Source organism: Camelus ferus, chromosome 23 (genome assembly GCF_009834535.1).
Source record: "Camelus ferus isolate YT-003-E chromosome 23, BCGSAC_Cfer_1.0, whole genome shotgun sequence".
NCBI lineage: Eukaryota > Metazoa > Chordata > Mammalia > Artiodactyla > Camelidae > Camelus > Camelus ferus.
The window spans coordinates 5,850,577-5,878,219 of record NC_045718.1 but is presented as its reverse complement, the minus strand read 5'-3'; the positions used below and the strand labels follow the sequence as shown (position 1 = coordinate 5,878,219).

Below are 27,643 nucleotides of genomic sequence, written 5' to 3'. Positions count from 1 at the left end.
GAAGAAGATTAAAGTTTCCAAAATTGAATAATTTAGAATAAAAATGAGTAGCCAATCATGAATTGTCAACAGCAACAACTAGAAAGTATAGTTTCTATATTTTCTATTCCTTATTACTAATTTCACTCCAATGACGTTTTTAAGCAACTTGTTAATTTTAATTCAAAACGTGTCTTGAGGGGGAAGGGTAGACCTCAGTGGTAGAGTGCGTGCTTAGCGTGCACACGGTCCTGGGTTCAATCTCCAGTGCCTTTATTAATAAATAAATAAATAAAACTAATTACTTCCCCTCCAAAAAAGTCAAAAAATAAAATAAAATACCCCCCCCCCAAAACCTGTCTTGAGTAAGCAATTATGATGGAATGTGAATTTTTTGAATTTGTAAGATAAACTCTTCCCTACTTACTGGAAGTTTCACGATCACGCAAAAACAGCACCTTCATTTTTTAAAATATGACCTCAGAGGAATGCACCCAGTCTTCTCTGTGAATTGAAACTTAAAATTCATAGCTAAGAAAAAAGCAGTTCTGAGCAATTTAAGAAACACTCTACATGTCTTTTAAAATTATTCTTGAAGTTTCTTTTTTGACTGAAAGTACCAGTTTTAAGCATCTTCTCACCTTTGAGTGGAGACATAGCTTATGGATTTCCATCCCTCCTTCTCCGCAACGCACACACACACATTTTTGCAATACTTCTCCCCTTACTTGAGAGCTTTTAGATCAAGGACAGATTATTGACATTTTAAATGTATAACTATCTTTATATTTTTGCTAAAAGGTAACAGTATGTTTGAACAGTGACAAAACTGGAAAAAAATGACTTCGAGCATTCATGTTTCTTCTTAGAGTGAATTCTAATAGATTTTACTTTATATCTTCCATCTACCCTTGAAATGTGAACTTTTTTTTTTAAACACATCTCTTGTATAGCCAATGAAAAAGACACAAGAAATTACAATCATACGATGATAGGGCAGAATGAATGTGAAAGATCACTCATGTCATGATAACTTTTTAAATCTATCCTTAACAGCTTCTATTTAAGGAAATGAATTCTGATTTATAGTACGAAACAGCAACTCTGATATAAACTGCTGTGATGAACTATTAAAAATATTTCTTTCTCATCAACAATATTAACTTAGCAAAGGTAAACACAAGTTTAACGTCACATGATTCTTTCATCACAAAAGGGAGAACAATTTGACCTGCTTACTGTCTTTTACAGATAGATTTGCAAAGATCTAAGCTGAAGATAATTTATTTGCTCAGGATTTGAAACTGGAGAATTATTAGATGTTCATTAAAAATTTATCTACTACCAAATTTTGGTCTCTGATAAGTCCTGCAATATTGATTTCTATGATTATTACTTAGAAGGTATTTCCTGACCAGTTCAGATACATGATTTTAAAAATTACCATTAGTGTGTCCATGACGTGCTGGGTTATTAGCTCATATTCAACAGTCTTTATACAGATGTCCAATTTATGCATTCTTACAATATCCTTCAAAATCTGGCTGTTTCTTTTTCTTTGTTAATGGAGGTTCTGAGAATGGAACCCAGAGCCGCGTACATTCTAAGCACGCGCTCCGCTATTTTAGAAGTTAAAAGTACTGTATCGACAAGAGTGGTCCTTGACAACATTAAATGTTTTCAAAATTCTATGTTGGGAAATAATGGGGAAAGCAGGTGTTTATTGTTAGAAAAAAGCTTATTTAGTCAAGCTTGACTATATTGCCAAGACCAGGCATTAGAAGGGTAAGTACCATGGGAAAATATGTCAAGCCTTGCAAAAGTCCATTGCTAAGGATGCGTTCTTCAGTTAGAAACACCCCAAGTTCTAATGTGCTTTATTAGATGGTGGTTCAGAAGGCTTTGGAGAACAGCAGATAAAGAAATAACTACTTGCTGCTTGATTGGTTTGCTTGCTGTAGATCATGTCTTTTTGTAACGTTTGGTCTTTTTTTACAAAATATTTATTGGATGTCTGATCAGTGGTGTGTACTGGGTTTAAATCTTGGGAATATAACAATGAAAAGACATAACAATTGCACTTAAGAGGCTTATTTTTTTGGCTATTTGAAGTACGCTTTGTTGTAATTAATCCATTCAGGCAAATTTAATGCTTGGCCACTCATTTTATTTTCACACAAGGCCAATTTTGATAGTGTAAAATAGGATTCTCTTTAAGAGACGAGGGTTGTCAAATTCCTCAGTATAGAGATGGATCAGTAAAGAATGTATTTTCTACGGAGAGTATTAAAGGATAACTATTAAAGAGAAAAGGAGGAATCAGTATAGTTCCACAAATAAAGTCATAATAATTCTCAGGGTGATGATTTCATTGACATCTGATTGTGTGGTTTCCATTTGTTTATTTGTTTCAATGTTAGTTTTTTTTTTTTTTTTTTTTTACATGGAAACATTTCCTATGGGCTATACCTTTTGATTTTTAGGAATTAAAATTAATGAATAAAAATCATACTAACATTATAAGAGTGCACTTTACAAATTTAGTTTTCGTATTTTATCATGTATTTATTGAGAGTCTTCCCTGTGCCAAGTTCTTTTGTTGGTGTTACTTGTGTCTTCTTGGTGTTACAGACGTCTTAGTGGATAAAACAGCACAAATCCTTGCCATGTGTTGCTTATACTGGAATTAATTAATGTATCGTTACAGGAATTTCAGGAATTATTGCTTTATTACAGAATTATTTTCCTGTAAATTGTATGATCTCTGTAACCAGAATTAGCTGACAGTGTTTATAACCACACACTCCTACTTTGAAAAGTTTGAACAGTTTCATATCCTTACAAACAGATAAAAAGAAACTGAAGATTATTATTATGAAATTTTAGAAGTTTTTCCTGTGGCCTAAATAATCAGGATCTTTTAAAAACACTTTTAAATAATTTTACTAAACTTTCTTTTAAAGTTCTTTAAATGTATTATTTTCTTTGTATGGGACTTGAGAAGGTACACTCCTGTTTGTGTTTCTCCACCTACTAACTTCTAATTAAAAAGCTGATTTCACCTTCTAGGCCTGCTGAACTCCAAAGTAAGTTTTAGTCCCATTAGAGATCAAGAGATTTATTGTGCATTTGGTTTCTAAACTCTAAGATTTCTGAACTTTACCCCAGTATCATGTCTTATTCTTAGAATATGTCAGTGAGCCTTTATTTACAGTCATATAAATGCCTTGGCTGAGCAACAGGCTACTTGCTTTTCAGCTTTTACGCAGGATCATTAGAAATTAAAACAAACAAACAAACAAAAAAAAGCATTTCTAAAGCTTTGCCAAACTGTGAGGACATTGCCCATAGAAGTTGGGGTAAAAGGTTTATTATCTTTGTACTTACATGGATTTGTACATAGTATGTATTTTCAATTGACTGTTTCCTCAGATTCCCTTTAAATTTGTATTTATGGGACAAAATTCTTTTCCTGAGAAGAAGTATTTTATTCTCCTCACAAACTAGAATGCTTTTTTATTATTGGATCATGCTAGAAAAATTAGAATCATACTGCTGGTTATAGTAACTCTGTTAAATCTTGGTGTTAACATTATTTCCACTCCATCCCTGTACATAGATTATTTTAATCTTTATTTTAGGCTGTCTTCTGTTTCTCTGCTTTGGTGGTCAAAAATATTAATTATAATAGTTTTTTGAAGCATTCTTCTTATTTTACTTCAAAATTAGACTTTGTCATCTAAGTATACTAGTCTAAACCTCCTGCATTTGAACTTTGTTCTTTCATCTCTGACCACTCTCCTTATGAATTAAAATTAAGTATAACTTGAATCTTACCAAGATTTTTTTTTATATTATCACTTATGTTGAAACACTGAAATATTTTGTATTTAAAATGTAAAGAAAGCCTACGTGACTCTTGAACTTTGGGCTTTTGAGAATAATTTCTCCTGTGTTCCGGACAGAATTAAGAAATGGAACTCACTTTCTCTTCATTTTTTTCTAATCAGTTCCACCATTTAGGTAGTAGCACTTAACTTCCTCTTTATTGGTAGGACAAGATTGTATTGACAGCATCAAGCAGGAGATTAGTTCCCTCTGCAGTATATATTCCTCAGAGGAATACTAACCCTCATTAAGATGGAAAACACTTAAAACTGTAATTCAGAGGTGCTGTATTGCCTGATCAGCTAAATAAAATAAATAATGAGGAGGGCCCTCTGGAATTCAGGTTTAGTAGAGTTAAATGACTAAAAAGATTCACTTCTAAGGCCAGTTTTAACCTATACAATATGATTTAAAATTGGAAGCGCAGTTTTTTTTTTTTTTAAAGAATAGGGAAAGTGAAACAGGATAATAATAATGCATTACTAACGTGTTAGTATAATGACAATCTCTTGCTAGTGTAAGCAGACATCATGAAGCCTTCCATAAAGTTAAAAAAAAATAAAAAGGAGTTCAATTCATTGCATGTTCCGAAACCTTACTATGTGCATGGCAGGGTTAAGCACAGAGGCCGGCAAATCCTTCATAATCTGGTTATATGAACAAAGGAGTTTAAGAGGTTAGTAGTAGTATATTGTAAAATTTTAGAAGACTAATGGTTGGAAATCCATCCAGTCTGTAGTTATTTTAATAATTTTCAAACCACCATATTGAAAAGAATTTAAGATAGTTATTAACCCCCCCAAACATGTATCTTTAAAATTCAGAAAGAATTGCTGATTCAAATTAAAAGTGTGTTCTATTCTTTCTATGGTTTCTGCGTGGGTAACCTCAGGTTTCCGTGATGCCTGGAGTTGAGTGGTTTTTTTTTGCTTCAGGAATTAGCTCTACTTTTCAGCTTTTTATAAATTTGTTTTACTTTTTTTTTTTTAAAGAAAAAGTACAAGAATTATCAATTCATAAGGAAAAGAGAAACTTAAATTTTGTTTCAATTCTTAGATAGACCCAGTGGTAAACAGCATAGCTAAAAGTCAGAATGACTTTCTTTCCGTTTCTACATGTAACTCTCTATTTCAACAAATGCACGAAGATAAAGCAATCACTTCTCTATACTCCTGGTGAAGTACAGGAATGAGAGTGGCAAAATCCTACCTATATATATGGAATATGTTACATATTGCATAACATATGCAAGATTTTATAACTTGATGGATCTCTTGACATCTTTATATAATAAAATGCCAAATTCTACTCCATTAGGCTATTTAAAAATTCAGTACCTTTAAATAAACAATGTCTAGATTAAGTAAGAGCAATTTTAGGTCATTTGAAGTCTAAAATTATAGATTGTAACTAGAATTTAACTAAAGCCATAAATTATCATTACTAAAGTGATGATGTAAATTGTTGAATACTGGAACTCTCACTCTTTTGTATAATTTGACTACGTACTATACATAGGTTATGATCATTCAAAGATGAAAATCCATGTGTAAATGCATATAGGAAGATGATGTATTATTACGTTAGCCATACGGGTTTGAATATGTTCATCAAATTTAATAACTTGAGTTTAACGGCTGCCCTTGGAAAGCTCCACCTTTAAAATTGTTATTACATCTGGGGATCTTCCTTGCCAAATATTACTGTAACATATAATATGTATGTATAATTTTAGCTCAAGTCTTGAGTTTTCACACTATATTGTTATCTAAAATAATACTTGTTTAGAAATGATCCTCATCTTCTTGTCATTATTTGGCATGTTTGAGAATGTAAGAAAACTGCCCTTAAATGAAAATTCATCATTGTTTTTCAACAAAATATTAAAGTCATTTCATTCCCCTGAAATGATATTATGTCTCCCATTGTGAGATACCAACTCTATTTTATGTATGTTGGATAGCTTTTTTTATTTTAGTAATACTATAAAGCAAATTTTAATAAAATTGAGTAATCAAGCCTATTGGATTAATCTTGCCATGTCTCTGAAGAGGAGATAGGTAAATTAATCAGTCTGACCATAATTATACTTTTTAACCCAATAAATAACACATAATCTGAAAACATTAGTTTTCTGATTTTTTTAGTTTATAGTACATGTCTTAAAAAATATTACACTGAATCACATTTAGTTGATTAAAGTATTGTCTTTATTGAAAACATTAAATTATATGGAGCAGATATGCTTTGAAAACCCATAATATGAAAACCTATATTACGAAAACTCATAATATGTAGTTACTCAGGTCACTTGCTTATAATAGCCTGAGATAAAATTCTCCCATTTTAATTTTATTTTCTATTTTTATTATTTATATTATCCACTTTAAAATTTTATTTTGTTCAAAAGCATTTTATTAAGTGGCAACAGAAATCCTAATAAATAACTTCCAATATACAATTAGGTCTAATTAGGTTGTAGTGTGTTTTAACAGGGAGAGCATGGTTTTCAGTCTGATTTCAAGAGAACTGCCATTAAACCCTTGCTCTCCTGCATGTTTATTTACCTTGAACCTCAGTCATCTAAATAAGCAAACGGTGATAATGATATATACCACACTGGCAGCTCGGAGGTAAAATAAGGAAATACTGGCAAAATGGTAGGTATATCAAAAGAGCCCAATAAATGTTAATTTTGTTGTGAAGACAATAACCGTAGCATGCCATTTTCATTATCACTGTCTTTTTCTGCTCTTTCCCTACAGTGTTTGGAGGGACTTTGCTTAAAGTTATCCCTTCTAGTATATGACCTTCCAAAGGGGGAGGGGAAAGCTAGTCAACTGCTTTTTCTGTATTACTATTCTTTAAATTCAACAGTTGCAATACTATGTAACATAACACTTCGTGAGAAGAGGATTTATGTTTCTCATTCATTTGATCTACCTTTTGAAACCATGAATAATAGAATGTAAGTGAAAAGATTCCTAGTTTTTCACAATTATGTATGTGCTCATGATAATGCCTTGGATTTTTACGTAAAGCTAATAATTAATGACACTTTTATATACTTCTGAACAATTTTTGAATATTAAGAATGTTTTGCTTTATATTACTGGAACATGCCATTTAATTATGGTGTGAACACAGAAATCATGATCTCAGAACTCCATTTCTCTCTTTTCTCAAGTATCAAAGCCGTTGTCATCTTGAAGCCTAGCTCAGATGACAACTCCTCCAGAGACCTTTCTTTTTTATTTTCCAAGTTGAAGAAGTTTTCTTAATCTTGCCATCTATGTGACATTAATTACACCTCAGTTTAGTACTTAATCACCATTTATTCATTCACTCAAACAATACTTATTAAGCAACTTTATTTCAGGCATTTTGCAAACTGTACTCAGTTGTCGTTAAAATAGAAACAATGATTGTCCTTCTAAAACCAAGTCTAATTAGGGTCAGGGGAGATATGCAGGTGCAGAGACAAAAATATTAAAATAAATACGCAGTGTAAATGTGCTATCATAGATGAAGTAATGGCATCATAAATGATGGCCAGTCAGCCTGGAGGGGTCGCAGAAGCTTCGCTGAGAAAGTCACAATCTCGACTGAAGTTCACTGGTTAAGGTTGGGCAGGTGATGGGATCCAAGTAGAAACAGTGCTTCAAGTAGAGTAAACTGCACAAGCGAAGATCCTGAGGATGGGGAGAAAGTGGGGTAAATCTGTGTAACAACATTATGTCTGAAGCGTAGCTGATGTTTGGTTGATCGTAGTGGCGGCACACACGCAGGGGAAGGTGCAGATGAAGAGTTAAGCAAGGGAAGACAATTTCATGAATTTTTTAAAGTTTGGATGTTATCCAGAGGCCAAAAGTACAGTTACATAAGTGGGGGTAAAAGTGTTGTATGTTCAGACTGAGCTCTTTAGTAAGATAACTCTAGTTAAACGGACAGATTGGAGAGAGCCACATGGGTGTTGGGATGACCAATGACGAAGCTATTGTAGTCGTTCAAAAAGGAGGCAACGGTGGGAGGTTTGGGGGATGCAGGATGACCCAGTCAGGTAAAGAGGGTATGGAAGAAAGTGATAGATTTGGTTCCAGGATGCACAGACCTTGGGAACTGGCAGGTAGAGGAAGGTAGGATTTGGGCTTAAAGATCTGAGTGAATGGAAGTATCATTTATAAGATAAAGGAACAAGAGAAAAACCTGAAGGATGTTGAGTTTTAGTTGACAGAGGTATTTTTTTCTAACAGAGGTTGCCACAGGCAGTGTGTCCTGCCATACATAGGCTTCCCTCAATTAATTCTAAGTTTGTAAGGACAGAAGTGGCATTTTTAGTGATACCTGTGGTTTACCTCTGTCTCAAAACATATCAGAGTATTTCACATGCTGTAAATGATCACTAAGATTTTTATGCTTGCTGTCCACACTAAATAGGAATATAAACAATGAACAATGGTGGAGAAACTACTGAAAATTTACAGTTAAAATATATTTTAACTTTTCCCTTGTTCATTTACTTATACAATGTTATATTTAACAGTTATTTACTTCAGAGCTAGCATTTATTTCAATATATAATAAAATAATTACCATATATGATGTAATACATATAATAATGTGCTATATATTTTACTAGAATTTGAGACTATTATGTACTAATATACTTTTTAATAGAATTAAATGTATAACAATAAAGTGATTCTAATATTTATACTTAAAAGAATTATATATATTACATTCAATTATTTGTTTTTTTTGAAGCGGGGAGGCAATTAGGTTTATTTATTTAAATGGAGGACCTCATGCATGCTAAGCGTGTACTCTACCATTAAGCTATACCTTCTCCCAACATTCAATTATTTAGAAGAATGTGGCTTTTAAATTAATACAATCACTTTGGGAATTGGAGACTTTATTTTGACAATTCAACTTTTTATGCTTACAAATGTCAATATTTGTGATTACGAATGTTAAGAAATTATTTTATAGAGCAATAGTAGTTGTTCAGGTTGAGAAATTTGGAGAATGGGTGTATGACCTTGGCAAATGAGTCAATTTTCCTTAGATCCTTGTTCCATACAAAAAAATTTATAAGGGGTTGAGAGAGAGACAGACAGAGACTGACTAGAATATGTGGTAAAATATAAACAATTGGTGAATCTAGCTGAAGGATACGTCTGTTCACTGTACTAGTCTCTTAGCTTTTCCGTGGGTTTTCTATTTCTAAAAATAAAGAAAAAAATATCTTTGATGCAGTTATTTATGAAACTTCTTTGCATAGGCAAGATCCCAAGTGGATTTTACTCCCTAAGAAAATATCTTAGACATGTTAGCAGTAAAAGTCAGTCCAAATGCAGACATAAAAGAAATCTTAGAGCATGCAATGCTAATTGTTTAACAAATAGGAATCATTAACATTGAGATACCATCTCGTTGCATAATGAGATATGGTCTAAAAGATGAGCCTCTATAATATGACCGACAGTCTAAAGGATGGTAAGTCTGTGTCAGTGATTCATAGTCCTATTCTCATCTTTGTAGTTTCAGGTACACTAGAAATTCAGTTTTAATATGATAAGACATATTTTATAAATTTCAATATTTGATGAATTTCAAATACACAAGATAGGTCGATATTTTAGATAGAAGTAATGCACTGCCACCCTGGAATAGAATTATAGAGAGCTAGTGAGGAAGAGTAATTATGTACTAGAAAATATATACATCATAATTTGTGTGTTTATTATGTATTTATGTATTGTATTATATATATTAGTATATATGTAACATCCTTTTGGTGGGTTTTCTTCTGCACAGATTTTCAAGGCCACTGGGTATTTGTAAGTAATAATGTTGCATGAATTGATACTGTTCTCACTGAGTTTTATTTTGTGAGGAAATAATCTGTTATAAGAGTAGGCCATGTACTAAATATGTATTTTTAAATAGTGTGATATTTCAATATTTTTTCTTCCTTTTATTTTATGAGAATAAAATCTTGATCGATACCATGTTTTAATGAAACACCACTTTTCAACATGAACTCAAGTTTTTGTTTTGTTTTTATTGTTTTGTTGTTTTTTGATCTTTAATCTCTTTTATTTTTCATAACATACACCCTTATGTGTTCTGGAAAAAGTTGTTTTATTGACATTGTTATTTCCCTCATTGTTTTCTTAGGCACTTACTCAGGAATGGTGAATTCCTAATCATTCTGCACTATCCCTGCACTCCAGAGAGTAGAACTGATGAATTCCCTTGTCAGTTTAATACTTTTTGCTCTCTTTCATTGTGCTGCATGATTTCTTTTCCTAGAAATACCTCTAAGATTAGCTGTTTACTTCAGTAGTGACCTCCAAATGTCCTCAAAGGAACTCTGTTCATTCCTTTGTCACTGGTAATCTGTATCATAAAGTTATCATGTGATGAAGGCTATGCAGTAATAACTTTAAAATTAGTGCTCATATACATGGGTGATTCAAATGTTCGTTTACCTGCTTTTGTGACAAACTAGGTTAATAAAGATTCTTTCGTTCATGAATATCAAGCCTAATGGCCACTTGTCTTTCGGATCTTTGGAAGCCTAGACACACTAATATGTTAATGTATTTTTAACACTACATTTCTTCCTGTTTTGTAACTCTTCAAAGTTATTTCTCAAAGAAGACTTCAGTAGAACTGTTGGGTATCATAGTAGAGTTACTCTACGTCTCTTGAAAAAGACCTTATAAATGTAATTATTTCAACAGACCCCCCCAAATTAATTCAAATTTGAGCAGGATTGTTATTGCCTTGTGCCAATAAACTGTTCTTTCAGAAAAACTCATTTCTGAAGAGAAGTAAGAACATGTATCCATAGCAGAAGTTGAAGAAACAGAATTAAAACCTGCCACTAACATTTTTAGGTAGTTTCCCCTGTACATAATTCCAGAAAATCTTTGCATATGTTAAGATTAGGGAATATAAGGACCGTGAAACATCAACACATTTGGCAAAGACAAGAATAAAAGTAGTGGCCCTGGGTAATTATATATTGAAACATTACAGACTTTTAGAATAGGACCTTCAGTGCCAGCTAAGTCAGTTTGTATCCTACTTTTGTGATGTGCTGTGTCTTACAAAATCATGTGCTTGACCATGAAGAGTTGGGTTTAATTTTATGATATATAATTACATGATTTCCTACAAGTATGAACTATGCTTTGAAACACTCCTAATGTCCTTACCACATGCCAGGTACGATTCTAGCTGCTTTACATAAGAAAGTATAACCTTTTGGGAGCAATGATTAAGTGATGCTAGTTTGCATATATTTGATCAGCAGAATAAAAATGTGTGTTTCACAAATAAGAAATATTTATTAGTCATAGGGGGATTATTCTATACTATTACACATAATAATAATTCTTAGTTTATGAATGAAAATGAAATATATTGTTTTAAGATAAATGGTATGGTTCTCACGTCGGAAAAACAATACATACAAAAATCTATTTTCTTCATCAGAGTTGGAAGTTATGAGCTGAATCATTTGACAATGGTACATTCATATAAATAATCAATAGAGTTCCAGGATCTCCTAACTCCTAATCCAAAATCTTTCCATTATATGATATTGTCCTTTCTTATGATAAATCGTCTTTAAAATATCTTCACTTGTAAGATGTCGTATGTTGTTTACAGAGAGGACATTTTTTAACCATCATATTTTCAAATAACTACATAAACAACTCATATGATGGGAGCAAATCGTGTATTATGTGGGTATTGGTCCTTTTAATTGTTTAGTGGGTAAAACTGTGAATCTGATGACCTACGTCAGTCATATTGTATCACTGTTTTGAGATACTTTTTACTTGCAAAATTATTGCTGTATACCTCTCATATTGATATAGATCAGGATTAAAGTATGAGTTATAAGGTTATAACTAAAATCAAATTAAAATGATCAGTTCCTTTAACCAAACACCAGAGAATTATGGCAACTACAGTTGTTAAAATATTTTACTTAAAATTGTGCATTTTGATTGCTTCCTAAAGAGATTTTGCTGACCCCAAACACTCCCAACCAACACTTTCTCATTAGTCAGAATTTATATACTCCTTAGTCCTCTGTGTTATAAATAATAATATTGAAAAAGATTGGTGGGATGGAAAGTAAAACTGAATTCAGATATTTGTAGAATATTTTGTGTAGCATATAGACAGTGCATCAGCTGCTATGTGTAAAGCCATTTATACTATATCGCACTCTGGGATGGCACGTTTTGTTACTTTACTTTTGAATGCTTATAACATTAATGTATGTGTTTTCATAGTTTATCTATAATCTACGTTGTATTTGTGTGTGTGTATGTGAATTTTGTAAGGTGTGCCCACTGATCTTGTGAATAAGACACAGATGCACATTTAGATCTTTTAAACATCCTAGAAATAATTTAATTATGATTCTATTACACAGATAGGGAAGTTTGTCTCTGATGAATAACGGAAAAAATACCTGAGCAAACATGCATGCCTCCACTCCCACCCACCCCCACACCCATCCATCCACTAAATATAGAGATAGATAAATGATGGATGGATAAATGGATGCAAACACACACACACACACAACAATTATTTATTCATTTATATAGTCTTAGACCCACAGTTTTATTCCATCCAAGTTTATCTATATTATGGAAATAAACCACCTGTTATCTTTAACTCATTTTTAAAAACTTCTCCCCAAATAAGTAAATAATATACATGTAGTGTTAAAATTTATAATACACTTTATGAAATAATTAAACATACTCAGTATTTCTTTTGAAAGTGTCCCACGTTATAAAGCATTCAAGCTGGCACAGTAATTACGCGTGGGAAGTTCTGACCGATGCTCTCTAGGCTTTAAGGATCCACTGCATGATGCTGTCCTGACAAGACTTGTTAAGACTCACGTGACTTATTTTCCAAGTAAATCCAAAAAGGACCAAAGGATGAAAGATAGGCAGCTCTGAAAAAATTGATTGTGCTCTACTTAGTGTTCGCTTTTGCTATCATCTCATTTAAAACAATGGTAGTAGATTTTGTTAAAAAAAAAATAAAGAGTAGCCCCTTTAGCACCTTAATTGCTAGCGAAGCTAACTAAGGGCTAACTGATCGCCTGTGTATTTTGTCTAGGTGTTGAGGGACAGCTGAGAGAATGAAGGCTCTAAGTCCCCAGTGGAAGCATGGTATGGCGGCGCAGAGCTGGTGCTGAATTCTTCTCTCTGATGGCTCTATGGGAGTGGATGGCCCTGAGTCTTCATTGCTGGGTTTTAGCGGTTGCTGCTGTTTCGGATCAGCATGCCACAAGCCCCTTCGACTGGCTCCTGTCTGATAAGGGACCTTTCCATCGCTCACAGGAATACGCAGATTTTGTGGACAGAAGCCGGCAGGGATTTAGCACGAGATACAAGATATACAGGTATGAAGCAAAGGCAAAGCCATTGCAGAGGTATCTTCCTTGCAGGTTGTGGATAAATAAGTTTCTCGAAGGGAACGTTTCGGATGGGAAAGGGTTATTATCAGAAGGGTTATCATTTACCATTCACCATGGTCATGTCTTCTGGTTATTTAAAAGTATTTCTTGTAGATGCAGCTTATTATAGGAAAACTAGAAGATGGTGACCACTTGGCACATAACTCCCATTTTCTAGACTCCCACACTGCCTTAAAGTCAATTTCAATTAACCCATCATTTTAAATACCCTACATTTTAAAAGACCTTTTCTTGAAGACATTTCCTTTCCACCTTCTACCATGCTGCGTTACCTTTTTTAGCTTAAATGGAAATGGTTTTTTCTACTAGTCACTGAGAAGTTGAGTCATCTCATCCTTTTTTACTTACTGGGTAATTGTACATGCAGAAGCCGGAGGAAATAGCAATGGGATAAAAAGAAAAATGCGGATAAATAGGAAATGGTGGCAAAGGCCAAGGAAAAGGAGGAGATTGAGCTACGTGGCCTATAACTTTGCCTGCTCTTCTATATTTGATTCTAAATAAGCCACACAAAAGGAGTCATACAGTAAATCCAACAGACTGCCCGCTCCCCCCAGGCCCAATGAATCCATTCAATAGATGGGTGTGCAAGTGATTGCCTGAATGAATGGACTAGACTGCATTGATCTAAGCCATAAAGAATGTTTTGTGAAGGTTATCAGTTTGGTTTGTTTTCCATGATAGGGGTTTACGATGCCCAGTGATTGGTTTAGCAATTATGTAGAAGCAGAAAATAGTTTTGTATTTTTGTGACCATATCTATGTAGATACTGTTACAGAAATATTTTATCTTATGTTATATGTGCACCAGAGGGCACTGTAATTCTGGTCTGTCTGTAGTCTTTTATACAGCATTGTAGGAAATGTATAAACCCACCAGCAAAAATGCATACTTACAGAAGAGACTGAGGGTGCCGAACAAGTTCCATAAAGCATCACACAACTACACAGTGATTGCTGTGTGTGTGTGTGTGTGTGTGTGTGTGTGTGTGTGTGTTTAAAGATGAAATCCCGTAGTCCAGGCAGCCAGAGCACTGTCATAAGTCTACAAAAAGACTTACTCAATTTTTTTCAAATGAAATGACGAATATGAAAGATTTCCTTTCTGAAATGCAGCAGGAAACAGTCAATATATTATGATTTCAGCTGTATTCATTTTTACATGGGTTTGTGGGTTTAGCCAGCTTCCCTTCACAAACTGAGTGAAGCTACTTGAATTTAAGCCTGTGAGAAGGTCTTCGTTTCAGCACTCTGCAAGAGGATTTTTAACAGTCCGTCAAGCAGACCGAGGCCATGGCACGTCTCCATGACCTATGGGCATCTCTGTCGAGAGGTCTGAGGTGTTGTCTTGTGTGAGATTGCTGTGGTTTGGCTTATTGGTTGATCGGCTGTGAGTTGCCAGCATGGCTTGACGTATTTTTAGAGGTTCTAGGCTGAATGAAATAGGCATTATTTGGATCACCGCAGTGAAAGGTAATGGAAAGCAATGCGTTGGGGTTTGTTTGCAAGACTCATGTATTCCCTGTAGTCTTCATTGGACTCTATTCCTGAAGACCTTCAGTAGCCTTGTACCTCAACCTTCCTGTGTCTTTACCACTGTGGCTTGAAATGGTTTGATAAATCAGGGAATAAGATGTCCCTGTCCCCCTGCCCCCTTGCCCCCCTGCCCCCCTGCCCAGGTCAGACTACAGTTTCTGATACAACCTTTGAAACATTGGCTCATGATGCTATGATCGTTGCTGGTTGAATGGACAACCTAATGTACTCATGAGGATTCCTTTTGCCTTGGCCCCGTGAAATATTTCATCTGTCCAACTAGTATTTCCCCAAATTTCAGAGAATGCTATGCACCTTTCCATTTGATATTATGGATCTGAGTTTTTTCCCAATGAAATTGACCTTATTTTTGACATATTAGAGAATCTCAAATCCAAGAGTTAGAATAACTTTCTGATTTTTGGTTGTGCTTTTACTTTTGTTTTGAATATTTGTCTTAAAAATAATTCTTAGAGACTGTATGTTTCACAAATGTTTACTCTAATTACAGAATTGGTGAATATCTGAGACACATAGATGGAAAATTAGTATTTTTCCATATGAAGGCACTAGATTTATCCTTTTAAAAGACCACAGAATTTAAAAAAGTGGTCAGCCAAATTCTACTAGTGCCTGTTATTACTGCTGTAAGCTCCTTTATGCGAGGTATTGCATTGACATGATATCCGAAAGGCTTTAGTTATGAATGTAAGACATATTAAGCCTGTTAAAATAATTAGGTCAAATCTCTTTCAGTTGTCTGTCTTCATTTTATCTCCATCTCCAGCAACATATTTTCCTTTTCACCTCGATTATAACAATTGAACATCACCAGAATCATAGTCAGGGCTTGAAGAAAAAAAAGTACCTTTTTTTTTTTTCTTGATAGGATACATTTTTGTCAACTATCAAGGCTTATATTTAAAATTTGAAATTAAAGTGTATTATGAAGTATTTTTAGGTTTTATTCTGAAGCTGCATTATGACTTAAGAAGTGATTAATTTATGAGTAGATCATTGAATTGAAGGCCTAGCATGAGCTTGTTGGCACTTAAGTTGTTATTTGGTTAAATATTAAAAGCTGGGTTTTCAGCCATCTTTTAGCTAAAGATTGATGGTGGGGTTTAGCACAGGCATTTCTCACTTTTAAAAAATGCACTATGCCTTGAGAAATCCTGCCCGCTCTGAAGCATAGCAAGGAGCACACTTGGCCCCTTAAGAAGTTGAAGCCTTAAGATTGCAATTAATTATGTTCTAGGAACACCCTCAGGCAGTACACCCACGGCAAATGCATGATTTTTCCAGGCCATGGAAATCCTCATCCTTTTAATAAATTACAGATGCTCTGGACCAGGAACTCCCATCTAGTATTATCTTGAACCATAAATAGGAATTCTAAGATCAGATAGGGGGTGATATTTTATTCCCATATAGGAGACATTTCACATATGTAAATCTTCAGATACATTGCTAGAAAATAAAAATTGTGGGGTTTTTTTTTGTTGTTTTTCTAACTTCTATCATTCTTTGCTAACCACATTCGCAAGTGAATCAGGGGGAAATGATACTTTTTGCATAACTTTTAAAAATAATGTTAAGATGCGTTATATTGCTGCAACTTAGCTTGCGTCGTGAGAACAATATTTTTTCAAAGTAAAATTTGAGTGAGACTAGGAGACAATTGAGATAAACTCTGTTCGTTATTGGTCTTCTTGGTAATGTTCCCTGAGAAAAATCACATTTCAAAGATGACTTGGAAAGGGTAAGATAGCCTAGAAAAAATATATTTGTGGACATTTCTTGACGAATATAATCAAATAGTGTGTGGGGAAGAGTTAACTTTGAGTAAGTGCCTCTGAAATTTGGGTAGCCTTGTGAGAAACACAGAAATGTGATCTTTTCAGTGAAATGTTTTCTAAACATTTCAGTGGTTACAAGAATCAATGATTAGCAAACATTTTAATAATTAAGTGAGAGCAAACCTGATGGTCTTGACAAAGGTGATGCTTACCTTGGATACTGTCGTGAGCCCCAGCACTGTCATCACCTTTCTACTCAGAAACCCCAGATCTGGTGCCTGATAGGAACCGTGTGGCTCTCTGCTACAGGATGTAGCCAGAGTATAAACGATTGCTTTCTTTCTTTCCCACTCCACTTGGAGATGGTAGTTCCCAAAAATAGTGTAGTAGGTAGAGATTTTGCCAGGCAAGTATGTCTCATGCAATATGTGGGACATACTTACACACAAAAAAATCATTTGTTATTTATTTAAATCCTAATTTAACTGGTTGCCATGTATTTTGTTTGCAAAATATGGCAACTCTAGGAAGAAAGGTGATTACTGACACTGATGATTTGTATCGGTGACACGGGCTCTCAGAAGTAAATTTGGAACAGGAGAAGGAAGAGCTCAGAATGCAGTAAATAGAGTTTCTCATGGACTTTTTTGTTTAGACTGTCAGAGAAATTAATGCCAGTGTAAATCCTGCCTCAGATGAAGACAGCCACACATTGACAATGAAGCCCAAACCTCTACACTCCACTGCGCTCTCCTGCAAACCAAAGAGTGAATGGGAAAAAGTGACTCATACTCTCTGTCTCTAAGCAACATCTTGGTATTGATAGACCTATTTCACATGACATAAATAAAATAAACAGTCATGGCACCTTTGGGCTTGCAGTGTATGACTGTGTGCCTGTCATGTTGTGGGGAGATCATCCTTATTGAAGGAAGAAGGGAACAAATAAAAAAATGGCAGAATGAAAGAAATAAGGCTTTATCATAAAGATTTGGTGGAAGAGATGACCCCTCCCCAAGCGTATATACACAGGCACATTTTGCCTTATCAGTGGGTTGTAAGAAACTATGACAATTGCAAAACAAAAGAGATGGTAAGGAAAGAACACTTTGAAAACAAAAAGGAATTGGGTGAAGGTCAGGTACTACTGCAGATAAATTCAGCAACAGGAATAAAATCCACATTAAAAACCATTGCACATAGAGTTACGTGTAAAATACGGTTATGAAACTGCACGGAAATGTTAAAATACAATTCTTGGAGTTACAGTATTTAGCATTAAGTTTAAATCATCTGGATTTAGAAGCTTGGATGCTATAAATAAATACCTAGAAGAAGGGCCATGTTAAAGATTGAGTAAAATCTTTGAAAAGTTTAAGTGGAGATTAAGAAATTATATTTATTTAAATTCTGAAAGTAGGAACTGGAAAAAATAAGTTTAAATGTTATTGCAAACCTTAAGGGTAACAACAGGTGGATATAAAAAGCAGCATTATGTCTTAAATTTCCCTACTACATGTAAGAACAAACATAAAAAAAACCTAAAGATTAAATGAAATGATAAATGTAATTTTAAATAGTGACTGCAGAAAAATATAATTAATGTAATAAATGTAAGTATTTCAAACTCTAAAAATAATTATTGTAATTGGATTAAAATATTTTTTTGAATATGCTACTTATAGCAAAATTACCTAAAACAAAATTATATCTAACATAAAAGGTCATAAAAATGTAAAGAGCTATTCAATTCTCTTAAAATCCATATAATACTGTTTAATGAATAGTATATTATACTAGATCTTGTACAAGAAATTTAAAAAATATAACTATGAAATTTTAATTTACCATCCTTATTCTTCATGGATAAAATAGACCATAAAAAAAGCAGTGTAAGGTTGGGAAAAGGCAGGTAATTTAAGTATTGAATTCAGTAAAATTGTACCAATATATAGAATTTTGTGCTAAACACGTAACATACTTCATAAAAACATACAGGGGATATTTATAAAGTTTTATTTATTAAAAAGAATTCAAACACGATACAGTCCTACATTTTAGGGTTGTTGAATTCTTACCACATAGCCCTAAAACTAATTATTTGGTGTCTAAGTTTAAAGCAATTCAAGTATTTGCTCATGAAACTGAAAATTCAAAGAGATTTAATGGCATTAAGTATTATTTTATTTGCAAAGGTATTTAATACTATGAAAAATTCTCTTCCTACTCTTCCAGTTACAAAGTAAAACAAAACATGCAAAAAAGCCTCAAAACTCAAAAAACAGAAAATAGGGCTCATGATATTTCTATGATGTTACTTTTTTAATGTATAAACATGCAGAATAAAAAGACTACAAGTAAATGTTTCCAAATATAGCTCTGGTTGGAAAGTTTTATAGATTTTTTTCCCTTACGTTTTTCTATAATGAGCTAAATTCATATGATCAGTCAAAATTGTAAATGTCATTCAAAATAGTAAGATGAGATCTATATCAGGTACTTGAAAAGCCACTTCCAAATAATTAACAATAAAGTTATAAGAATTTAGCAGGATTATTTAAATAAAAGTTAAAAGTAAAGTTGAAAAATGAATTGTATTCACTCTTTGAGCCTTAGCACCTATTTTAAAAATAATTATAATAAAACAACTTTATATCACAAAGAAGAACTGAAATAAGCCAGAAGTTTTTATGGAACCTATATATAGTGTAGACAAGGAAAGGGAAAAAGATGGCGCTAAATTCTGTATATCCATTATGTGATTATATGTATGTCATATTATAAGCTTATTATATGCTTTATATAATTTATATATAATTCATACATATAAAGCATATTATATGCTTTATATGTATGTCATTCAATCCTCCAAACTACCCTAATTTAATAATTCTCAACTTATAGATAAAGAAAGCAAAAACAGAAGCCTGTTGCGCTTTTCTTTACCTCTCCTATCTCTGAACATCTGTCATTGAACTGACGAGATTGCTCTAAAACCACCTGTTGACTTTTCTGAACTATGAATGCCTTGAAGGCAGAGCCTTTCTACTTTCTATTTTATTTAAAAAATTTTATAGACCTTATTTTATTTCTGTATTTCTTTTGTCTTTATATTTATAGAGCAAGCTACTGGCTTTAAGTTTGGGTTGCTTGATTTCAAAGCCAACGCTCATCCTGTTGAAATTGTCCTCTCTTGAATGTCAGCAAGGAGACATGAATTGTTTCTGTCTTTGTCACAAACCAGCTGTGTTATCTCCGATTTCTTAATTAAGTTCTTAGACCTCAGTATCCTCTTCTGTAAAGTGAAGGGTGTTCTAGAACTCTACAGATCCTTTGAGTTCAAACATCAATGCCTATAATCCCAAAAACAAAATGGAAAAATATCAGAACAGATAGATAAGCATTAAAACAAAAACCAAGTGTGGTTAATTCTTCTATCTGCATTCTTCTGTCGTTTTCAAAAGCCACTTTTAAATACTGCTTTTTAAATAGGATCTAAGAATCTCTCATTATTTTGTGTTTGTGCATACTGAAACATAAATTTTGTCATAATTTCCCTTCTTCCCATCACTCCAGTTCTTTTCTATTTCTTATATGATATATTGAAGAGGCCATGGTGAGAAGAGTGCTGTTTTTCCTAGTTGGTTGATTTTCTATAAATCATTCCATTAGTCTGTTAACACACCTTACAGCACAGTAATAAATTAAGGAGAGTATTCTAGGTTGTGATTTTATACATAAATAGCCTAAATTAATTGAATACATCTACTCGACAACTCTGTTTATACTTCTCTAATTTTGAGATTAAATCACAATTAAAATTTTTGTTGTTCAGTTCTAATTCACAGTAAGATACGCATATGAATTCATACTTTAAATATCCTTTCGTTGACATTGGGAAAGTTTCAGTCAGGAATGAAACAGAAATATTTATTCAGGGCCTTAGGAATTAAAATCGACTTTCAGAAAAAAAACTAGTTCTTAATGGGGATTGTATATAATCTCATAATTATAAATAAAAGACACACTTTGTAACAATTAATAGAATTTGTACATAATATGTAGTCTAATACTGGATTCATGTTTGTTTCTATTAAAAGGAAAAAATGAATGGGACTCCTAGTTCACACAATTATTTACAGAAGAGGAAATAACAATTGTGGTTTCTCTGATACTCAAATAAATAATTTACTTGATTATTTCTCTCTCTCTAGTTTCATCTTTCCAAGCATTCTGATTCTTCACTGCTGTTGTCTCTGTGGTCCTCTTCCAGCTGTAATTGCCAAAATCATCAGTGTTGTTTCCCTCTGTTATCACTGTTCTGGGCCCCTTGAATTGCTAACATGCATTTTTTTATTGGGCACTATTCCAGAAATGCAAAGTTTAAAATTAGAGGCTACTTTTTCAGGGATTCCTTTGGCTTTTATTCTTGAGTGTGTGTGTATTGTGCATATTTAAAAGGCCTGTTATGAATAAAAAGTCATTCGCCTTATTTTTCTCAATGTAAGTAAGAAAAGGTCCTAAAATGGCATGTATTATGTCTTTTCTGTCTTATTATAAAGTAATTGCTATTTAGTTGCAGTATATAAAAATTTTTTCCAACTTTTAAAATATTAGTCATAAGATTAAGATTAGGATACTATTTTTTATTTTAACAAGCATATAAAATGAACAACAGTAAAAGATTACTCACCTTGAAATTGTACTTTCCAAAGTTAAGGCTGAAATTTATACTGTATATTTATGTTTTTTCATAGATTTTATTTATTCAATATCTATAATTAAATCATTCTTTTATCGAAATAGCAGGTTTTAACTTTTTTGAGATTACTTTTCCTGCAAATTGCTTATTTTCTCCATTATTTTCAGCTGGAATCATAATTCCATAATGTGCCCTAGGATGTAAAAATTATCCATTGAAATTTATTCAGCCTAGAGAAGAGCCTTACATTAATTAATTACTAATATTTGTCCATGAAATTTGCTTCTCAGATTGAAGTGATGTATGAAACACATAGATGTTCAACAAATGTTGGTTGAAAAAAATGACGCAAAGGATGTTCATATAGTCTTAATTTTCTTTGCACCTGTTTCTCTAAATAGTCCAGTAAACAAAGGCAATATAAAAGTATATTATTTATTGTATCAACAAACATAAGCAACTATTAATAAACCATTTTAGTTTAATTGAAAAAACTTATACCTTGATGGTAGGCAAAGGAGACATTTTCATGCTCTTTGATTGCTGTTAAAGAATTATCAAAGCTTTTCTGAATGTTTTGTCGATAGTCAAGAAACAGAGGTTTCACAATCTTTGGAAGTAGTCCATTTGTGTACAAGTTTATTAAGGCACCAGTACTTCAAAAACTCAGTATGTGTGTTTCACTGACATATGATTACATTTTGTGTCTGACTTTACGTGTTTTTTTTTTTTTTTTTGATAATCTCCCTCTTTTGCACATACGCACAGGATACTTGTTCTCTTCCTTTTTGACACAGCTGAACGAGGCAGAAAGAATGGCTTGTCATGCGTTTGCGTGTCCTTTTTCTAGCAGACACTTCCTTGGCTGCTCACTTAAATAGATATTAGCAGCTCGCTAATTAAACTGCCTCCCTGTCAGCCTGAAATTAGCGAAGGCTCTGGCTGAGGCCTTGTGTGCTGACTGTCTTGTCTTAAAGACACACACAACTATTAGCCCAAAATGTAATAAAAGTTAGATTTAAAGAAACACACCCATCTAAAGTTATAAAGTATTTCTTTACAAAATGTAATCCTTCAAAGATTATCCATTGTATAAAAAGTGATTTTTTTAATAGTAATCACTAAATTCGCTGCACATAGGAATGTTTTTCTATTTTTATTATAAAAATAAAAGGGATAATAACTTTCTTGAATTTATCTTTTCAGAAGGTAGAATTTTTAAAACATAAAATCAGACTTTAATGATTAAAAATGCCTTTAAAATTCATCTATTCAGATCAATGATATTTAAATCATCCTGTATAATCTTCTTACTGTCAAGTGGTTATTAACCCATTCCTCCTTCCATTTTTTCTTTATTTTTTGAAATTGAAGTAGAGTCAGTTTACACTGTTGTATCAATATTTGGTACACAGCATGTTTCAGTCATACATGTGCATACATAGATTCCTTTTCATATTCTTTTGCATTATAGGTTGCTACAGGATATTGAATATAGTTCCCTGTGCTATACAGTAGGACCTTGTTGTTTATCTATTTTATATATGCTAGTTAGTATCTGCAAATCTCCAACTCCAATGATTAAGAACTCACTCCATTCCAAGATAAGTGAATCAGCGGATGAACACATGTGACTCTTAGGCATGCCTTCCTGATGAAGAGCCAGAATTTGTGAGCTTGCATCTTCTAACCACTGTACCAAATCTACCTCTTTAGTGTTTATTCGTATCACAGTTCTCAGGCATCTCATTTATCTTCAGTTTTGTAGAAATCACACTGCATGCTCTTTGCGTGGTACAAATTGACTCTCCCACTGCCAAGAGCGCTGCGTGTGTGTCCATATCTCATTCAATGTTATATAAAAACATTTTTTCCAGTTTTATTATATAGAATTATTACAGTTTGACTGCACATACACATTATGTTGTATAAAAACATTTTTGACCCATTGGATGGGCATGTCAAGAATCTTCTGTTCCTGAACATTGTAATACAACATCCTGTTTTATTTCAAATGTGCACATTTGAAAGGAAAGTTTCCTATATCTTCCTTTGCATGACTAATAGAAAGTGTAGCCGAATAAGAGGAAAAATAGATTGCTCTCTCAACCACATCAGGAGAAACCCTCCAACTAGAAACATATCAAAGTTTTGTAAATGTTCAAAGCCGTTTATCAACAATACCAAAATCCCAAAGCTCTCAAAATGAGCCATTTTCTATAAATGTATGTGGCTTCAAAACCTGCCTGCCCTGGATAGACATGAGGCTATAGATTTAATTATACTTAATGCAAGTATTCAGATGTTGCATTTCAGAGACACTGATGTATTTGATTGTGGGTTGATGACAGACTTCACTGAAGATATTCCATGAGGTACACTATGTAACCTTATTTCCCTCTGAAATCTGAAAAAGTCTCAACTCAGATGCGTTTGACTTCAAGGGCTTCAAATAAAACCTGTGTCTCTGTATTAACTTCCAGGCTTTTCTCTAGCTCCCTCCATTAGGATATTAATTCTGACCGTGTTACATGCAAACAAGGAACAGTTGGATCGCACAAGGTGTGTGGCGGGGAGTAAGTCTAGGTGGGGGAGCTGGGAGAGGAAGGTCTGGGATGTGCTGAGTACCCGGGGCAGCTCTGAGGACAGAGGAATCAGGGCTAATGAGACGACTCTTCCCAGAGGGAGCCTGGTCTTGTGGGATCTCGAGAGTTCTACGGGGTGATGGAGGAGTCCTGGGATGGGAAACACTTTGAGTGCCCTGGGTCCCAGAGGCCCCTGTTCCCAGATTACCCCCGAAAGAGTCTGGTTCATACCATCTATCAAGCAAACCCCAACCTCCTGCACACCTCCCCAGATAGCACTCAGATGTGTTACAGAATCCCAGCTTATTCGTTGACCTATTAGGTTAACAATCCCATCTATGGAGGAAATTAAATGGATTTTCCTATTAGCTTTCTTTTCTAACTTTCTAAGCATGTGTAAAATTAAATCTAGGCCGTTCCTTTTCTTTTTGAGACATTGAAATTATATTCACAAATCCTTATTTTTAGGTTGTGACCTTGTAATCCTTGTACTTACTGAAAAGTTTTGAAATCTTTTTTTTTTTAGTTGACCTTTAATTTAAAGAGTTAAACTACTTATTTTTGGCATTATGTTAACTTAATCCTGCTCACATAATAGAGGTAAAAGCAACTGAGTAGGGTAGAGAGAAGATGAATTGGCATTACAGCACTGAAGTTCAGCATCTATCGATTACTTTTTGTATAAACGTATAAAATTATATCATCCATCCATGTCTCTTGAGTCCTCATCTGGTAAAAAGTATGACAGGAAATTCTATAAGTTTATTTCTCACTATGAGACTTCACTGAAGCAAAGTCCTTGCTGGTCTTTTTTGACAGAAGCTATTTCATAATGTTAATAATTATGTAGAATATTATCATGGAATATAGAAACTAAATGTAAATATGTCATAGAACTGACTGCATATTTTTCTTTTGGATCAATATTTGGATTTGTTTTGAATATAGTTCTGTGATTTAAAGAATTTTACTTAGTGAACGTTATACCTGAATATAAAGATCTCAGATTTTTCCAGGAAATAATTCCTGAAATTCATGTGTAATTTTTCAAGATGAATCATCCTAGTTGCTTCTGGAAGGAGAATGATATTGAAATAATCTGAGATACATAAATAAAAAAATTAAATCTGTTGGAAGGTAAAGAAATGTTCATTGTTGATGCTGCCGTGATAGTTTAGTTATTATGTAGTTTTAACAAGTCATGTGAATAGATTTCTTTTTATTTTATAAAGAATCCAAATAATGGCTTTCTGTAATCAAACTCGAAAGCATTCAATGAATGCATTTTACGTTATATTTTAGCTTTCAAAAATGACTTTGACATCTGCCTGAGCAACTAGTAGGCTAGTAAGATTCTTAAGTGTGATGTTATGTTAGCATATTTCAGATTAAAGCAGTTTGATTCAGCGTATTTTTCTGAAAAAAAAAAAAAACAACAAAAAAAACCAAAACTAAGGCATTCTGAATATCCTTTCATTTCCCCAATGGAAAGAAGTTCAAATGGGAATAAAAAATTTGCCCATGACACAGGAACTTAATATCTTGAGTCCTGTTTTTACCCATATTATGGACTCAGGTGCCTTATTAGAAGAAACAGGATTTATTGCTGGTATGATATGAGGTTTATATTATATTGCATGAGACTGAGATTCTCTCCCTCTCTTTCTGGCATCTTCACCACCAGAATCAGGCCCATACTTGAGTCCTTCCTTGGCAGTCTCCACATTTACTGTTTAGACCTTACATTCAAGTTACCTTCTTCCTGCTTCTGGCCTCATTTATACTCCTAAATTAGATCATCACGCAGTTCAACAACTTTCCACCATTAATTCATTCAGAGTACACACACACACACACACACACACACACAGATCTTACAATAGAAAATAATAATAAACTAGTATTTCTCCTGCTTTAAAACAGATTCTTTTTTATTGAGGTATAATTGATTTATTTTTAATTGATTGTATATATACTTTATTATATTAGTTTTAGGTGTACAGCATAATGATTTGATATTTGTATACACTGCAAAATGACCACTATAATAATTCTAATCCACGTTCATCACCGTACATAGTCACAATTTTTTTTCCTTGTGATTAGGACTCAGAATCCACCCTCTCAGAGCCCCCCTCCAAATGTGAAATACAATATTATTAATAGTTACCATGTTGTACGTTACTCTTGATCCGGTTTTTGACATATGGCTTATATTTGATTAAATATCAAGGAGTCTTATGCCTTGTTTTTGCTATTTTAAACTTCAAAATAAATTAGAATTGGAAACTCAAACCGCATAAAAACACTTTATATTAAGAGAGCCAATGTCAGCTGAAATACTCTTCATTTCTTTATTATAATATTCATGTGAACGTTATGCCTACTTATGAGCGACACATTATTCTCTCCTAGGAAGAGGGTGAGGTTGAGTGTGTGTAACTCACTTTTATCTTTATGTCTGTTTCCCTGAATTATTTCAGAGTCAAAGCAAAGAAACATACTCTCTTCCAAACCTCTCCTCGTCTGTGTTTACGCACATGCGCACACCCCTCTGAAAATCATACCGTTGAACAGAGTAGATAGAAGGTGTTATTTCAAATCAGAGAGGAAGAGAAGACCTGCTCAATTCCTAGGCAACTAGGGGGCAAAAATGAATACAGGTAGACCTCAAAATACTAGTGTTGATTTTAGTACAGTTTATATACAGAGAGGGGTGATAAGACAGAACAAGAGAAGAAGGGAAAGAGAGACAGGCTGTTATAGGGTCATCTAATGTCTAAACAAATGAATATATGGTTTAAAATTATATTTAGGGTCCTAGTCTACATTGTTTTTTAATAAAATTACAGTATTTTGGTTATTTTTTATAATTTTTGTCAAAGAATCTAAAGGTTGTGTCTCATATTATACAATGATCAAAAAATGTTTCTAAAATAACTCTTGGACTTCCCAGAGATCTTAGGGGTCATTAATTTAGAATCTCCTCATCTTACATTTTGAGTTTAGTGTAGTATCTTGAGGAGTGAAGCAAATACTTTTGCAAAACTACCTCTATATAATTGCAGCTCCCTAATATTTGTTTTGGCGTTATTTCTATAGTTGCACTGTATATCTTATGAAGAAAACATTATAACAAAATTCCATGGAATGTTATTTACTCCACCTCTATGTATTATATTGTCCACAAGTCTGTTCCTGTAAAATTCAATGGATCAGTTATATTTTGATATATTTTTAAACAGTTAAATTGTATACCAAGAAGTCAGTAAACATTTTCAAATATGACCATAAAAATTACTTAAACAAATAATAAGGTTGTTGAGTATTACCTTTCCAAAGTATTAACAACATGACCTGCTGATAAGACAAAACTTACACCCACCCTCATAAATGAGCGTCTCTACAGGAGAGACTTAATAGGGTCTCAGAGAAGAGAAGATAAAGTGGGAATATTACTGAGATTTTATAGTTTTGTTTAAGTGGGTCTGTCAATGTGGGTAGTATGAGGCTTGATTAAGATTGGATAAGGACCCTGGATATGATAATTTAGGACTAATGGACAGAGCAATGGGAGATTTTTGAGGCCAGGGGCTCAGAGTGTGGGCAATAAACTACTGTTTGA

General features: G+C 33.4%; 1 protein-coding gene across 5 annotated transcripts in view; it reads left to right on the top strand.

Moving 5' to 3' along the window:
* BRINP3 (BMP/retinoic acid inducible neural specific 3) overlaps positions 1-27,643 on the top strand; it is a 338,833-nt gene that overhangs the window by 8,620 nt on the left and 302,570 nt on the right. For 3 of the 5 annotated variants that reach the window (XM_032466775.1, XM_032466776.1, XM_032466773.1), the window contains exon 2: positions 13,036-13,321. In XM_032466775.1, the coding sequence (XP_032322666.1) occupies positions 13,086-13,321 (236 nt within the window). In that variant the 5' untranslated portion in view covers positions 13,036-13,085. Of the gene's footprint in view, positions 1-1,402; positions 1,408-7,329; positions 7,340-13,035; positions 13,322-27,643 lie in introns of those variants that run through there. The other 2 variants (XM_032466774.1, XM_032466777.1) reach the window with 2 other exon arrangements.